The 17,984-nt window shown below is 42.1% G+C and overlaps 1 protein-coding gene across 1 annotated transcript in view; it reads left to right on the top strand.

Annotated features, from left to right (window-relative positions):
• The window catches only part of LOC117963790 (arf-GAP with coiled-coil, ANK repeat and PH domain-containing protein 3), a 186,685-nt gene that overhangs the window by 143,334 nt on the left and 25,367 nt on the right, over window positions 1-17,984 (top strand). Inside the window, exons 10-11 of the mRNA XM_059002690.1 lie at window positions 5,573-5,584; window positions 17,737-17,849. Coding sequence (XP_058858673.1) covers window positions 5,573-5,584; window positions 17,737-17,849 — 125 coding nt within the window. The remainder of the gene's footprint in view (window positions 1-5,572; window positions 5,585-17,736; window positions 17,850-17,984) is intronic.

The raw sequence follows: 17,984 nt of genomic DNA, 5'->3' as shown, positions 1-17,984 counted from the left end.
CAGTCATGAAAAGCCATGACATACGGTATTTCTGTCATGAGCACATGTGACAATAACATAAAAATGCTGTATGTCATGACCTTTAATGAGATATCTTGTGTATACCAAGAATGCATACATTAATAATATACAATATAATAGAGAGACAGATAAAGCAGAAGATCACACTGCTATAATACCTATGGAACTATACAATGTTGCTGGTACTACCCGCGTTCCATTGAACTCGGTGGTTTTTGCTAATTCTGCATTTCTGTCATTTGCTAATCTTAAAAAGAGTGTGTCTCCAGGCAGAATGCACACAATGCAGCTTTAAATATAATATAATACATAGAAAAATACACATATTGTCTTCAGAGTATGGAGCATATTTGGCCAGTACAATCTAATTTAAAGTACACTAATATAACTCATAAGTAGTAAGCGAGAATTGTTCTGCTAAACACCTTGCTATCTATCATAACAGACCTGGCGGTTGCTATTTCCATGAATGATTAATCAAAAGAACCGTCAGTAGGCAGATAGCAATGAAGTGTAATCTTAAGCAGTGCTAACTCCTGTTTGCCTTTCAGAAGGGGCTCAAATGAATAAACCAAACCCTGAGTCCCATCTCCTTATTGATAAAGTCAAAGTTTTCAGCTCTTAAAATCCACTTCCCCCTCCCCTGCTCTAACGCCTCTCCCCTGCCAGCCCATCTCCATAGCAATGAGTAATGGCTCCAAGTCATGGCTGTCGGCAGTAACAAATGGCTCCATCTTTTCAGTGGTTCTTGTGTTTGATTGAAAAGGGCATCACTGACCATCTGTCGACACAAAGGCAGCCATGCACCCAGGCTTAAGGGGGGTGGCTGGGAAAAGGAATTCGGCCAGATGTGACAGGAGAAGATTCAGTTTAAAGAAAGGATATTTTGTCATTTAAAGGTTTTCTTTCCTTAAAAACAAACAAATGAAAAACAAAAACATTAAAACTGAATGGTTGTGTGTTGAGAAATCTATGTGAGTATTACTGCCTATAGCAGGGCCTGTCAAACTGGGGGCCAGGACCCCCTGGGGGTTTCAGGGGGGTCGGGAATCAATCACAAGCAGACCGACTCAGTTCAGTATTTACAATCACAAGCAGACTGACTCAGTATTTACAATCACAAGCAGACCGACTCAGTTCAGTATTTACAATCACAAGCAGACTGACTCAGTATTTACAATCACAAGCAGACTGACTCAGTTCAGTATTTACAATCACAAGCAGACTGACTCAGTATTTACAATCACAAGCAGACTGACTCAATTCAGTATTTACAATCACAAGCAGACTGACTTAGTGCTTTGTAGAGTGTTAGGATAACCTGATTTAGAATAATAAATAAAGATGTACTGTATTACTACAATATTTATTAAGGGTCTGTTTTAAGGGGTTCGGCAGACTCAAGTCACTAAGAGGGGTTTAAGTTTGAGAACCACTGGCCTTTAACATTGCACCTGTTTATTAGATACCTATGGGAGTAGTGTTGCTTTACAGATCATGTTTATTATATACCTATGGGAGTAGTGTTGCTTTACAGATCATGTTTATTAGATACCTATGGGAGTAGTGTTGCTTTACAGATCATGTTTATTATATACCTATGGGAGTAGTGTTGCTTTACAGATCATGTTTATTATATACCTATGGGAGTAGTGTTGCTTTACAGATCATGTTTATTATATACCTATGGGAGTAGTGTTGCTTTACAGATCATGTTTATTATATACCTATGGGAGTAGTGTTGCTTTACAGATCATGTTTATTAGATACCTATGGGAGTAGTGTTGCTTTACAGATCATGTTTATTATATACCTATGGGAGTAGTGTTGCTTTACAGATCATGTTTATTATATACCTATGGGAGCAGTGTTGCTTTACAGATCCAGTCGATACAACAAAGTGAAGTTTAAACAGAACAGTGCCTGTATTTTTATTTTCCGCTCCATCCCTTCACAAAAAGTCCTCAATCAAAATAAACACAAAAGTATCGCAAAGGACTGTACAGTACATAGCATAAACAATCAATACATTTGAATAGCATGTCACACATACAACTGCCACAGTGAGACCATTTAAATAACAGTATACACATAATACAAAAGCAGCAATTTTAAATTTACATTAAAACCCACTAAGATAAGAAAGCCATTTTATAAAAGTGTGTTTTTAGTCTTGACTTGAAAACTGAAATGGTCCCAGCTTCCCTGACAAACAAAGGCAGAGCATTCCATAATTTAGGAGCTCTACAAGAAAAAGCCCTACCTCCCGTGTTGCTTTTGTTGACCCTAGGAATAACCAGCAGCCCAAATCCTGTGATCTCAGAGTGCAGTTTGGAAGATGCGGGGTCAGTAACTCCTGCAAATAACTAGGTGCTAATCCATTCAGGGCCTTGTAAGTTAACAGCAAAATCTTAAAATCAATTCTATACTGCACAGGGAGCCAGTGTAAAGAGACCAAAACAGGGGTAATATGTTCACTTTTCCTGGTTTTAGTCAGAATTCTAGCGGCAGTATTCTGAACAAGCTGCAAGTGAGACACCACACGTTTTGGAACACCAGAAAAAAGTGCATTACAATAATCAATTCTAGATGAAACAAAGGCATGCATTAGTCTCTCGGCATCAGATATGGAAATAATTGGTCTAAGTTTGGCTATTTTTATCAAATAGTAAAAAGATAATTTAGTAACTTTCCTAATATGAGTCTCAAATGATAGATCAGGATCAAAGATGATCCCCAAACTCTTAATTTCTAGTTTAAGTTTTGATGAGAGACTGCAAGGGTCGAGCTCATGTAATCCCACATTTCCTTTTAGTTGGTTCTGTGAGCCACTAGCATGATCTCTGTTTGATCTGAATTCAGCATTAGAAAGTCCTGTCACATCCAATGCTTGATAATAATTCCCAACATTTACTCCTGGCACTTCATCATGACCTGGCTGCCCAACTGGATTTGGGATCGCTCAGAACTAGAGATGCACATTAGGATGTGACGTGTGATCCTGCAGTACTAGAAAGCTACTGTACTTTACTTAAGTATCACTGTGCCTCAAGTCCACCCGACAGTGCTGCGCTTGTACCCTGCAATGGCTCTTACAATATGATAATGCACCCCTCCACCATGCCACGATGTGCGCTAATGGCTTGATCAGCTTGTCAGAGACTGCAGGCATCTACCATGGCCCCCACAATCCCCAGATCTCAATCTAGGAGAGCGTTGGCTGCACATTGTCATCATGATCCTCTGCCTACCTCTCTGCACCAACTGTGTGAAACAATAAAGAGTGAATGGATCCCTGGAGACACCTTCCAGCACCTTGTGGAGTCAGGCCACATCGTGGCAAATACGTGGCCAGGGTCAGGTATGCTGCATAAATGTAGCATTATTATTATTGCATTAAACACAAGTTGATAGACTTTAACATTTCTTCACAAAACAACTATGACATCTATGATATGTCTTTCAGCTCCTAATAAAAGTATAGTTCATTCTTGTCACCTGGTACTCCAGAGCCCCTTCAGTTTACTCATTTGTTTATTGAGTCACATGTTTAATAACCTGATGGTTGATTTCCAGCGGGGGCCGTGCTCAGTGAAGGGAAGCATGAGTGTGTTCCTCATGCTTGCTAATGATGCAAAGAATCAGGCAGTAATTCAGTCACCCACCCATCCTACCTGATCAATATGGTTTAATCACAATCATACTCTCTCAAAAATAAAGAACTAATAACTTCAATAGGAAGATCCTTGTCTCTGATGACTTGTATAATACATGAAGAAACAACCACAAATTATAAACCTGGCTGCTGCTCTTCCATACACAAGGAATTAAAGCAAGCCTGTATCCAGCATGTTTCAGAATCAAATCTGAAATAACTACAGTGTTTGTAAAGGTGGCTCCAGAAACAGAGCAACAAGCACATGTAGTTCCAGCTGAGAATCAGAAATGTCCTCATCAGGTAGAACATGATCTCAGTGCTAACGTTATAAGTTACAGAACGCTTTTATTAACCTGCTACCCAGTGGAGTGTTTTTCAATGATCTCCACTAGTTCAGCTTCAGAATGTACAACTGGATCCTGTGAGTGCTAATGTACTCCCAGTTGCATAACCATGGCAAGATAAAATCACAGATTATACTTGAATGTTGCATATAAAAGACTCCATTACGCATGTGTTCCTTCATTAAACCAAGTCTGCCAGGTTCAGGGTTCATTGCGGGGGAAGATGTTCTGCAACACATTTCCATCTAGTGATGACTGGCAAATAGAACATGACAGAAATTTAAAGAAATATGGAACACAGTTTTCCAAATTCCTTGCAGTTTAAGGGTGGTCTCTGCAATACCTTAGTGCATTGCTGAGTTTGAAAGAACTAGACATTAGGTATTTATAAAGGTGTCCCAGTCTTGTTCAGTTTTCAGTGTTACAGACCCAGCAGAGTTTACAAGAAACGCATTACTGTACCTGTGCTGTCCACATCACAGCAATATATTTATCAATATCATCCTTTCATTTCAATATCAGGGATCATAAATCCCCTTTTACATTTCTCAACTTTTACTCAGGAGCCAGGAGAAGAAGTCTCTTAACATCACAGTGTATCCAGATCATGCTCCCTCCTGCAACACTGCTTGTTTCAGTTCCCACAATAGGCCACTCATTTCAATCCCCAGCATTGCTGCAGGAGGGAGCGTGAACTGGAGACACTGCAATGTTTAAAAGAGGAATGATTTTTCTCTTGGTTCCTGAGTAAGAAATATGAAAACACTCAAAAATGTCTGTGGTGCTGACAATGCAGGACACAGCAAGGTAAAGTAATGTGAACGCTGTGAACACTGCAGGGGGTTCTGGAACACATAGTACTGTTTATACAGCCTTCACTGCACTTATAAGGCCACAACATTCGCCCCCTTAACACTGAGTCAGAACATAAAACATACATAAATAACATGATCAAGCAGAGGTGTTAAACTGTTAATGGAGCAGTTTACTGTGACCAAGCTGGTGTCTCCAACATAACAATCTAAATATTTAACACACGACAATCCCTTCTGCTAACTTTAACTGACTTGAATTTCCATTCGATTGATATCATTTTAAATAGACATCAAATTGATCACAAGTAACAGCCATCGCCGATGGCATCCTCAAACAGGGTTGAAAGTAGAGGCTAATTCTAATGCTCACTCAACTCAGTCAGGCAGAAACAGCTGTGGAGGGCTTTCTGGGGAGTCTTCTCATTACTGATGATACTATATCTGCAACCACAATACTGTATATGATTTCTATTTACCAGGACATTAGCTAGGGGCGTTACCAAAATGCATTCTTATGAGCGCTGACTAGTGTAACAGAACCCCCTGTAAAGTTTACAAGAAACATTATGTTACCCTGGCTGTGCCCTGTGTGGTTCATTCTAAACATTGCTGACACCATTGAAATTGTAATGATTGTAAAGATTCTCTCTAGAAATGTTTCACTTTTTTAAATTGTACTAATCATCTGTTTTTTTCTTTTTCTCTTTTCTATTGCCACAATTGCCACCACTCAGACTCTAATGCAGGTGAGTAAAATCCTAACTGTGCATTTTCAGTGCTATTATTACCCATGCAGCAGTGCTCTGCGCCTGTCTGTCCCACCCCCAGCGGTCAGCCAAAGGCATGGCAGTGTCTGGCATTGCCAATCAGATGTTCTCCAAGTTTCCTTCTAAGCAATCACAAACCCATCAGCTAGTAAACAAAACCCAGAGCAAAAGAAGGTGCAGGATTTCAGTGTGGAAGACAGGCACCTGTTTACTCACCAAATCAGTCAATGTGTGGTTTACTAAACCCTCTGGCCCCATCACTAATCACCTTAATGCTCGATTAGATTAGTGAGTACACTTTATCAAAAGCCCTTTATTTTGTCATACAGATTGTTTTGTGTTTTAGTGTGTGCTCATCACACATATTATTCAGGTTGTGTGGCGTGGGGAACAGGCACAGGTTATGGATTTGTGTCTGGGAGGATTAAGCCTTCTGGCCTGATAGTGAAGTGGGCCAGACAGAGAGGAAGGATGCATCATTAAAATACAATATTAGACAGAAAGCAAGGTAAACATAGTAAGATATAGCAACATGTTGACTTCTCAAAGAATGAAGGAGTATGGGTCATTTAGATTTGCATAGAGGGGTCTTGATAAGAACATAAGAAAGTTTACAAACGAGAGGAGGCTATTCAGCCCATCTTGCTCGTTTGGTTGTTAGTAGCTTATTGATCCCAGAATCTCATCAAGCAGCTTCTTGAAGGATCCCAGGGTGTCAGCTTCAGCAACATTACTGGGGAGTTGGTTCCAGACCCTCACAATTCTCTGTGTAAAAAAGTGCCTCCTATTTTCTGTTCTGAATGCCCCTTTATCTAATCTCCATTTGTGACCCCTGGTCCTTGTTTCTTTTTTCAGGTCATGTCTTGATAATGATAAATCTCTGTATTGATGAATGATTTGCTAAGGAGTTTATTTATACTTCATTTTGTATATGTACTACTCAATATATTGGCAGACTTGTGTCATACGCTATATAGTAGTGTAATGTTTAAAGTACCTTGTTAAAATGAGGTTAGCGCTTATCTGCTTATTCATAATACTTGTGGTTTGGCTGAGCTGCAGTATTGAAGGCGACAGTATATCTCTGCATGGCAATTTACCGAGGTGGTGCCTGCTGACACCTGCAGGGCAGTTCTGTATCCTCCAGAGGCTGGTAGTGACTGACATCCACTCTCAAGCTCCTGGGTGTAAAGGGGTGATTGGCTTGGTCGTGGGATCAGAGGATGCCTGCTGACCTGCAGTGGGGATTGATGCAGTCAGGGAACTTAATTCTAAACAGGGGTCAAATAACTGTGTGAGGTGATTAATGAAACGTTGTTGGCAGAAACCATTACGGCTCAGGACTTGCAATGTGTCTACAGAGTGGAGCTCCAGCATTGCCCTTCTGTAAAGCCAGCCAGGCCAGGGGTTTGTTTTCAGTCTCTTTATATCAGCCCAGTTTAAACTGCAGTGGGCTGAAACACTGGCTACACAATGGAGCCCCCTGTTGAGCCTGTCCATTTCCAATTCAGTAGCACAGAGTCTGCTGAGCTTCTTTCTAATTGGAGTGATTCATACTCTGGCCTTCTCCACTAATTGGCTTCAGCATTGCTGTTATTGAAAGCTGATGGGTTATTGGAGAAAGAAACGGGAAGGTAATCACTGGAGATGCAGTATATAGATTGTTAACTGACTTCCCCCATACGGCTAATGTGACAGCCACCTAGCTAATACGTATGTCTGTACAGACAAATAGTGTTCTTTTATGTAATGCAGCAAAGAGGGCACTCACAGTTCGATAATGGGCTGGTGGGTGTAGAAAGACAGGTAATTCAGCACTTAAGCTACTGCAGTACTTTCACTTTTACATTGCAGGCGTTTAAACCTTTCTCTCCAACTGCACTATTCTACTTGAGAAAGGAAAATATTGAAGCGAAATGTTCCATTCTTAGTGGAGTTTATTTTAAATCTATACAGACAGCTGGTGATGGCAGTATGGGGAGGCAATTAAAATGCAAGCAGAATGGAAAAGCCACCAGATTGCGGAGACACCATGCTGAGACCCAGTTTAAACTGGAAGACACCATTATTATTATTATTATTTATTTCTTAGCAGACGCCCTTATCCAGGGCGACTTACAGTTGTTACAAGATATCACATTATTTTTACGTACAATTCCCCATTTATACAGTTGGTTTTTTTTACTGGAGCAATCTAGGTAAAGTACCTTGCTCAAGGGTACAGCAGCAGTGTCCTCCAGCTGGGATTGAACCCACGACCCTCCGGTCAAGAGTTCAGAGCCCTAACCACTACTCCACACTGCTGCCCGTCCCACGCCATGCTGAGTCCCAGTTCACTCCCCGCTACTGAAGGCAGAAACGACAGCTCTAATCAGCAAAACTCATTACATACATTGTGCTGTAAACGTATGGTGGCGGGTCATTTAAAATGGGTCCATTAGGTTTTTTAATTAATTGCATTGACGTAATTCCATGTAAAGATGTACCAATTGTAGTTTGTCCCCGATTTTGCTAACCCTGGAAACCACCAGTTTGGAGTTCTATCCAGTTTAATCCTCTGTTGTCGCAATTTCATTTTTTTTTCCCGGAACCCAGATTAAGTCTGCAGAGCTTTTGCTAATCTGTGTGCTGTAACATCAGGTCAGCAAGGACTGACATTTTGAATCAATTCATACAACAGAAATGTTGCAATTTGAAACTCCAATTATCAGTAAATAGAAGCCTGGCAGAATGTTGGAAGCTAAAACAAGTTACTGCTAGAGTACATCTGTTTTCTAGGAACCTTTTTACTATAGAAAGAACCCAGTAAAGTGTAATAAAGCATAGTTTAAGCCTGGTAAAGCATAGGTAAGCATTGTAAAGTCCAGTATGGGAAAGCATGTTAAATTGTGGTAATTGCACAGTCTAAAAACCACACACGCCTGTGAAAGGGGTTGACTGCTCCAGCACCCTCCTCTCCAGCTCTGTGTAGTGCAATGACTCCACACACGCCTGTGAAAGGGGTTGACTGCTCCAGCACCCTCCTCTCCAGCTCTGTGTAGTGCACTGACTCCACACATGCCTGTGAAAGGGGTTGACTGCTCCAGCACCCTCCTCTCCAGCTCTGTGTAGTGCACTGACTCCACACACGCCTGTGGAAGGGGTTGACTGCTCCAGCACACTCCTCTCCAGCTCTGTGTAGTGCACTGACTCCACACACGCCTGTGAAAAGGGTTGACTGCTCCAGCACCCTCCTCTCCAGCTCTGTGTAGTGCACTGACTCCACACACGCCTGTGGAAGGGGTTGACTGCTCTAGCACCCTCCTCTCCAGCTCTGTGTAGTGCACTGACTCCACACACGCCTGTGGAAGGGGTTGACTGCTCTAGCACCCTCCTCTCCAGCTCTGTGTAGTGCACTGACTCCACACACGCCTGTGAAAGGGGTTTGTTGACAGAAACAGGAGGAATAATGGCCTGCCCTCCTAAATCATGGATACCAAGTTGAGAGCTGCAGTGCATTATTATGGGAACCCCCTTCACATGCAATGACTTAATGGCACGATGGTGGTGTGGAAACTCTGCATTTTGAGGATCATTCTGGTCTAACGGGTACTGTTTATTTATTTATGTATTGATTTATGTATTTATTTAAACTTGTTTGACACACCCTTGGGTTTAAGGTCTGTTTGAACAGGATGGGTTGTAAATTATTTAACACTTTTAAATGGATTTTAAAACTCTTGGCTATAGGCAATGAGAAAGATACATATCACTTAGTTGCCTGCCATACACATAATAGGCTAGATCAGCCAAACTGTCTAAGCGCCAGCACCCCCTAGTGCACAGACAACACAGACTTAAAATTGCAAAACAGAATTTAATCAACTGCAAAAAAAAACACCCAGAATGATTGCAAACATCATAAAAACAACAGCAGGAAAAATTAAGAAAGTTCAATTTGACGCTAAACAGATATTTTCATTATGAAACACCTATGTTAATGATACAATGTTTTTTTTACTAAGACTAAAAAAATGTCCCCGTAAGAAATTAAAGTATAATTATTTTTAGAGTTATATTATTTATTTATTTGTACCTCACTTGTAATCGAATTATTAAGCAGCCCACAATGCACATTTCTCCCGTTAATCCTGAAGGGTGTGTGTGTAATGTAGGGTACCAAGACAATTCAATTCCAACTGCGTTTATATGCCTCTCCCTACCTCCATCTTTACTGTGACTTCTAATTGAAATTCCTCCCCAGTGCGCTCTTCATGAATCTTTTCCATTGCTCTGTTACTCACTCTGAGTGCTGGCTGGGTCCTGTGTTCACTGTCCTGTCTGGCACTCCTTTGTATGTGCTCCCCCCTGCTCTCCTGGGTTCCTCTGCAGGTGTGGAGAGCTGGGCTTGTCTGCTTCACACTTGGGTTCCTCTGCAGGTGGGAGAGCTGGGCTTGTTTGCTTCACGCTTGGGTTCCTCTGCAGGTGTGGAGACCTGGGCTTGTCTGCTTCACGCTTGGGTTCCTCTGCAGGTGTGGAGACCTGGGCCTGTCTGCTTCACGCTTGGGTTCCTCTGCAGGTGTGGAGAGCTTGGCTTGTCTGCTTCACGCTTGGGTTCCTCTGCAGGTGTGGAGAGCTTGGCTTGTCTGCTTCACGCTTGGGTTCCTCTGCAGGTGTGGAGAGCTTGGCTTGTCTGCTTCACGCTTGGGTTCCTCTGCAGGTGTGGAGAGCTGGGCTTGTGTGCTTCACGCTTGGGTTCCTCTACACATGTGGAGAGCTGGGCGTGTCTGCTTCACGCTTGGGTTCCTCTGCAGGTGTGGAGAGCTTGGCTTGTCTGCTTCATGCTTGGGTTCCTCTGCAGGTGTGGAGAGCTTGGCTTGTCTGCTTCACGCTTGGGTTCCTCTGCAGGTGTGGAGAGCTGGGCTTGTGTGCTTCACGCTTGGGTTCCTCTGCAGGTGTGGAGAGCTGGGCTTGTCTGCTTCACGGTTGGGGTTCTCTTCAGGTGTGGAGAGCTGGGCTTGTCTGCTTCACGCTTGGGTTCCTCTGCAGGTGTGGAGAGAGCTGAGCTTGTCTGCTTCATGTTGTTTAGCTGTTTTAGGCCTGCTATAAGAGTGTCTTCTAGTGAGCAGGAGGACTATGAAGTGAAAGACACTCCGGGTGAACTGTACATATTAACCTACAGGACTCCCCCTTCATAACGCTGTATTCAGGAGCCAGAGGTAAGAGGCTGTGCTATTTGTGTTCCTCCTGATAATGAGAACACAAGCACTACTGTAACGGCATTATGGAGCAAATGGGAGCTGCCACCATACTGCCTTATAACTAGTTCTGCGCTGTAGAGGGCTGCCTTCTAAAGGGAAAACACTGTAGATAGTACCTACAAAAAAACACATCTATATATATATATATTTGTTGAATCTGCTGTTTTGATTGGTTGAGAATTTATGATTTATTATTTTTAAAATGAGCTTTTACAGAGGAAGAAGGGCTCTTCTTTTTTAAGGTCTTTGTATTTAAAAGCTCCCAGACAATAATTTAGGGCAGGGGTTCCAAATTTAGCATTAAAAAGAAAAAACAGAGCTAGGAGCATCATGAAGTGTTACAGAAGTCTAGATATTGGAATCCAGTAGATCAAAAGTGATAATAAATAAGTGGGTTAGAATGGAACTTGCTTGAAAGTTTACCTCCGCACTTCTGCAAGCTGCTGGGAATGCTGTTTAAAGGCCAGCACATTAAAACTGCAGGACCTTTTATTTTTGAAGGTTATTACTAAGCTTGTAGAGGTTTTTAGCAGGGAAGAGCTTTTATCAAAAGATCGTACTGACAGAGTATTTTTAGAAAACTCGATGAAGAGCTAATATGTGTACTGTTCATGCAAAAACAAATATACGCACAGGTATTTTGATGTTGTACTAGATTTTTTTAAATTTTATATACTTTTGTTTTCCAGCTAACTGAAAATGAAAGAATATTTAAATGTTTGTTTAATTTTATAAGAATATTCAAACACAAAAAACCCATTTTGGTCCCAGAATGATTCTTGGTGATAAATCTCCCTCCCAGCCTGTGAGGACACTAAGTACAGTGAAGAGAGTACCCTGGACCGGATGGCTTGACAATTCATTCCCAGGGTTAAAAGGAAGTCGGTCATATAGAAAGGGGGCGGAGCTTCGGTGCACTAACTCATCGACCCGGAAGGGAAACGATGTGGCAGCCGCAGATTGGAGGAGCGGTTGCAATCATTTACCAAGGGGTCATACGTGATGGTACAAATAGGGGACTGTGGCAATGCGCCCCGCCCCTGTGTGCATTTGTGTGTTATGTGTTGTATGTTGCGTGCGTGTGTAAATGTTGGTGTATAGTCATTGGTACACGGGATATAAACGGGTCTGTGTTTCACGTGTATTTAAAAAGTGTAGATTTATATTTAGGCATGAGGAGGGCACAAATCACTTCACGTGCTGGTTAAATGTAATATGTGAGCACGGGGTTGCACAGAATTAATTCACGTGCTGGGATTCAAGTGAATAATTAATTAGTAATTGAATCCCAGCACAACAGTATATATAGATGCACATTTTCATTCAGTCGGGGTTAGGTGTTCGGTGAGTGGAGAACGAGTGTGGAGAAGGAGAAATTAAATAATAATAAGAAAGAACGTAAATGTGTAGTGCCGTTTTCACCCAAGTGGGTGGTGTCAGACCAGAGCCAGGAAATAAATAAACAGAGAGATGTGGTTTGGTATAAGCTGGGCGCGTGATCGCGCTCAGCATTTAATAAACAGAAAATAAAAGGTTTTAAACAAAAAAACAAGGGACACGGCACTACACGCCAAAATAAAAAGACAAACAAAACGGACTACACAGTAAACAGACAGACAAACGAAACACGGTGAGTGAGACAGTTATTCACTTTTATATTTACGTTCTTTCTTATTATTATTTAATTTCTCCTTCTCCACACTCGTTCTCCACTCACCGAACACCTAACCCCGACTGAATGAAAATGTGCATCTATATATACTGTTGTGCTGGGATTCAATTACTAATTAATTATTCACTTGAATCCCAGCACGTGAATTAATTCTGTGCAACCCCGTGCTCACATATTACATTTAACCAGCACGTGAAGTGATTTGTGCCCTCCTCGTGCCTAAATATAAATCTACACTTTTTAAATACACGTGAAACACAGACCCGTTTATATCCCGTGTACCAATGACTATACACCAACATTTACACACGCACGCAACATACAACACATAACACACAAATGCACACAGGGGCGGGGCGCATTGCCACAGGGACAAAGAGACGTGATTTGGTCCTTTGTTTATGGTTAAGGAAACAACCCAGAAGGACCATTGTTGTGATATCGTACGTGAGTGTTTTGTTTGTTTGTCTCTAATTGTTGTTATTAGTAGACGGCTAACACGTTCCGGAGCTGTCCCCAGAGGCCAGCGCTAACCTGGACATCACTACACCTGTGTCACGATAATTATTGTACTAGCACCACTAGCACTGCAGCACGCACCCAGGACTGGTGACCGTGTTTGTATCTTGTGTGTGTAACTGGACTGTGTTTATTATTTGGGACTGCAAACCCTTTGTTTTGAACAGTGCAATACACATTGCTGTGCCTGGGATTACTGTTTTGGTCACCAGACCTAGATTATAAATTAAATCTATTTTCTGATTGGATTATCACTGTCTGTCTCTTCCTTGCGCACCACATCACTCCTACACCTGTACCCTGCAAACCACTTTGCCACAATGCTGTATATTTTGATGCTTATATAAACTGCAAAATGCTTCTACAAACAAAACTAGGGCTTTGCCCCAGGGCTTGCTCTCCTGGTGGCTATTAATCATCCAGAGTAAGACACAATAAGTGCAAAGAGGTTGGTAAGGGAAGGACGGGTTTGTGCTTCATTAAGCAGCAAAGAGCTGGCCAGCCAGATGGAGCTGTGTAATACCAACACTAAGACATCCATGCTGCTGAGCATACCCTCAGCTTGGGCCAATCGTGTTTGCTTCTCTGGGGGAGTGCTGCTGTTGAGGGGGGTGTCCTAGACCAGCATTGGCTGCCAGTGCAAGTTGAGTCATTCTTGCAGTTTCATTTCGCTAGGGTCAGGGGAGCAGCGACGTTCTCCTGTTCTTCCTTCCTGGCAGACAGCTGTATGATAATTAGCTTTTCTTCTAGACTGTGTGAGCGTGAATCGAGGCAGGTGGCATCTTCTGCATCGGAACTCAGCCTAGACCCTCGCTGAAGGGAGACCACACTCTGTCTGTCCTGGAAATGCTCTTTCTGTGAGAAACGGGATCATTCGCTATAGTTGTGTTGAGAATTTGTTTTACCCATGCTTTTAGAGTGTACTAAGATTTTGAAAATGAAGATATTCGGCAGGTTGGATTACACATTGGTGAGTTGAATAGTTTCTCTTATTCTTATTGAAAGGGGTATGAAAGGTTTACATGTAAAGTGAATCAAATATCCTTATTAATTTGTTAAACAAAGATATGTTTATCTTACACAGCACATGATTTCAAACAATCATCAATTCTAAGGTAAAACTATATTTGAAAAAGGCTTCTCATAGTTTCTTACAGTTTTCTCATATCCCTTTCAGTCACTGTGTGTAGAATTGTACCATGTTAAGTTTGCTATCTGTGTATCTATTTTATAATGCATATTGTTTTTTTCAAAGTTATGGGAGGGCAGCTTCTTGTTTTAAAATGTTGAAAAATGTCATGATGAAGGGGATGTGGAATGAATGAATATATAATTCTTGAGGAATGCTACATTCTGTTGTCTTACAGTTTTCAATAGATTTTAGAAGGGTTTGTTTTGGAGATTTAAAAAAAGATTTTCTTTCAGAACAAATTGCAGTTTCCAATCCTATTAAGAGTTTGAAACCCAGTCTTTGTCTGATGTACTGCAGCAGGATAAACTCATGGTATTAAGATATCAGATAGTAAGAGACTGCTTTCTCTCCCGTCACTTGGATTTGAATTGAAATACAGGATGTGCAAAATACAAATTGGCAAAAATTGGGCTCCCGAGTGGCGCATCCAGTAAAAGCACTCGCTGGAGTGGAGGATGCGCTCTATAGCCTGGACGTCGCCGGTTCGAGTCCAGGCTATTCCACAGCCGACCGTGGACGGGAGCTCCCAGGGGGCGGCGCTCAATTGGCCGAGCGTCGCCCGTGGGGAGGGAGGGTTAGGTCGGCCAGGGTGTCCTCAGCTCACCGCGCAGCAGCGACCCCTGTAGTCTGGCCGGGCGCCTGCGGGCTTGCCTGTAAGCTGCCCAGAGCTGCGTTGTCCTCCGACGCTGTAGCTCTGAGGCGGCTGCACGGTGAGTTCGCAGTGTGTAAAGAAGCGGGTGGCTGACGGCACACGCTTCGGAGGACAACGTGTGTTCATCTTCGCCCCTCCCGAGTCAGCGCAGGGGTGGTAGCGGTGAGCTGAGCCTAAAAGAAAAATAATTGGGCATTTCAAATTGGGGAGAAAATAATAAAAACTAATTGGCAACGACTAAATTTTTATAAAAAAAACCCCAAAAAACAAACAAAAAAAAACAACAACAAAAAATTGGCAAGAATCTTCCTTACCAGATTCAGCTTGATCTAGATAGAAAAGCGATATTTACTGAAGCACATTGTAACCTAGCATTTTAAAAGAGCCAGCTGCAGTTTTGAAAAAGGGTTCACAAAAGCAAGATTTAAAACCCTTCAGATGCACTGGTATGCATTCAGTTACCTTGAGGCATGTTTTAATTAGATTTCAGTGCCACTCTTCTACATGCATAAGCATACTGAGGCAGACAAGCCCATTGCCAGTGTATCCTTATGTAATGAAACAAACTGCATGTGAAGCTCAAGTACCATGGACAGGGACAGGGGACACCGTGCCTACTTCATATTATACACAAAATCTGTGTCGATTCTTAATCAAAGGCGAACAGAAATTCTGCCCTGATAGATATTACTGTGTGTTTGGAATGCATTTGTATTTATTTAGTTGTGTTTTATTTTTTAAGTTAAAAGGTTTTACTTTTGGGTAGGAGTTTAAAACAGTGTAGTGCCTTAATCTTAAACAAACGGTGTTTAAATATTCAAATTCCAGGGCTGTGATGTACTAGTTTAATTATTAACCCCTTCCTACTGTGATGTGGTAATTCATTTGTTTAATGCAACTGCATGGGAATCAGCAATCATTCATTTTATACAGCAGGAGACTCCAGTCAGGGTGATTCACCATCTTCTCCTGCTGTTTATATCAGGACATGGGTTTGAATCTACAGTAGCTCAGGTCCCTCTTTTGTCTCATATAGAAATGTTTTATTATAAATGTACCAACAGCCAACATCCCCTTCCTGAATAATAGATGCACAGCTCTTCTACCTACATATGCAGTCTGCAGTCCAAGATTTAAAACCTGCCTCTCGCTTCCATCACATTGGACGTTCATCAGATAACTTCCATTATCAGTGTGGAGAGCCGTGCCAGCTTGCAATCCTAACTGGGGCTGACAGAATCAGTGTGGAGAGCCGTGCCAGCTTGCAATCCTAACTGGGGCTGACAGAATCAGTGTGGAGAGCCGTGCCAGCTTGCAATCCTAACTGGGGCTGACAGAATCAGTGTGGAGAGCCGTGCCAGCTTGCAATCCTAACGGGCTGACAGAATCAGTGTGGAGAGCCGTGCCAGCTTGCAATCCTAACTGGGGCTGACAGAATCAGTGTGGAGAGCCGTGCCAGCTTGCAATCCTAACTGGGGCTGACAGAATCAGTGTGGAGAGCCGTGCCAGCTTGCAATCCTAACTGGGGCTGACAGAGACCCAATTGAAACTGGCCTGCTGCTGATGGGAATGAATGAGTCTCATTCGGAATCACTTTCAAGTCAGTGGTAGCTGGAAGTGTGGCATGGTTAAGTAATGACAGTTGAGCACAGGTGTGGCTTCATTCCTCATCTCTGGTCATCCTGCAAGCGCATCGAAAGCCATGTGCCCTGCTGGGCTTTGTTTATGAAATTATGCCCAAGGCATCCCGCAAACATTTCCTCAGCACTTGCGATATGTCAAGTGATATTTTGCCTAAAATATGCAGTGATCTAATTTGATGTAAGGCAGTCCCTATACAAGTAATGACCTAATCCTGTCCCTTTGGATCAAATCATTTTCTCTGGGAGCTCATTACAGCATTGCTGGCAGGCTTGCCTATCCAATCATATATAAAGCCATTGCAATAATGAGACTTAACTAGTATGTGTTGCCTGGCAACATTTCACCTCGTTGATATGAGCATTTATTTCGCAGACAGTTAAGCCATAAAATCTTCCATGCAATAGGGTCTTTTAACCTTGAAAATGAATTCAGTGCTCACTTGTGTGTAAACCCCAGATTTCAATGAATTACTGTGAATACTTGATCACCACACGTGCTGAAATTTCTATATCGACTTTCAGCTGCAAAAGCCTTGCAGTGAAATGATCAGTCTTCACTAAATCTAGTCTGTTATAATGCTTTTTATTTTTTTTATTTTAAATGTACATGTGTATTACAGTGTGGGCATTTTCTATTCCTGTTATGAATCCTTGTAATTGTGCTATGCACATAGTTCTGTAATTATTTATATAACACAGACTGGTACACATGCCTGCCACACCTGAAAAAAAGAGCATTATTTATATACAGCAACACTGAAGAAAGTGATCCCACCAATAAACAGTGACAGAAATGCAATATACCCATGAATGGATAATATATTCACAGTCCTGCATACTTATTATTGTTCTGCGGGCTGAGATTTAAAACACACTGTCCTTCACACTGGACACTCATGAGGTAACTTCCACCATCAGTGTGGTGAGATGGAGTCCTGCCAGCCTGCAATCCTAAACTTTCAAGTCATTTCCAGTGCCAGATGGAAATGGGGCATATGTATTAAAGTTGTTTTCTTACTCTGACTGCATTGGTTCTAGATTAATCTAAATTCAATAACACCCTTTGAATCCAATGTGTTATTGCTAGTCGTTGAAGTAAATGTCAGTGAAGCTGTTGGCCCAGTCCCTTCGCTCGGGGTAATCCTCAGTATTGATTCAAGTTCAGCCGTGTTCATTTCCAGCATGTTTCTTACTCTGCTGCTTGAATTTGCAGGACTTCTCCTACGATGACTCCAAAGCAGAGTTCAATGTGGACGCCTCTAATGGAGTGGTCGTGGAAGGCTACCTGTTTAAGAGAGCCAGCAATGCCTTCAAGACATGGAACAGGTAACTAGCGTCTTCCCAAAGGGTACACGTGAATACAAGCACGCACACTGGACTGTGTTCAACACAGGATCACAATATGTAGACAAAATGTACTTCTTTTGTAGAAGTTAATGTGTTGTATGCTGGATGTCTCTT

The sequence above is a fragment of the Acipenser ruthenus genome, chromosome 27 (assembly GCF_902713425.1).
Source record: "Acipenser ruthenus chromosome 27, fAciRut3.2 maternal haplotype, whole genome shotgun sequence".
In the NCBI taxonomy this organism is placed as follows: Eukaryota; Metazoa; Chordata; class Actinopteri; order Acipenseriformes; family Acipenseridae; genus Acipenser; species Acipenser ruthenus.
The sequence above is the reverse complement of the archived record's forward strand: the minus strand, read 5'-3'. Positions and strand labels throughout refer to the sequence as shown.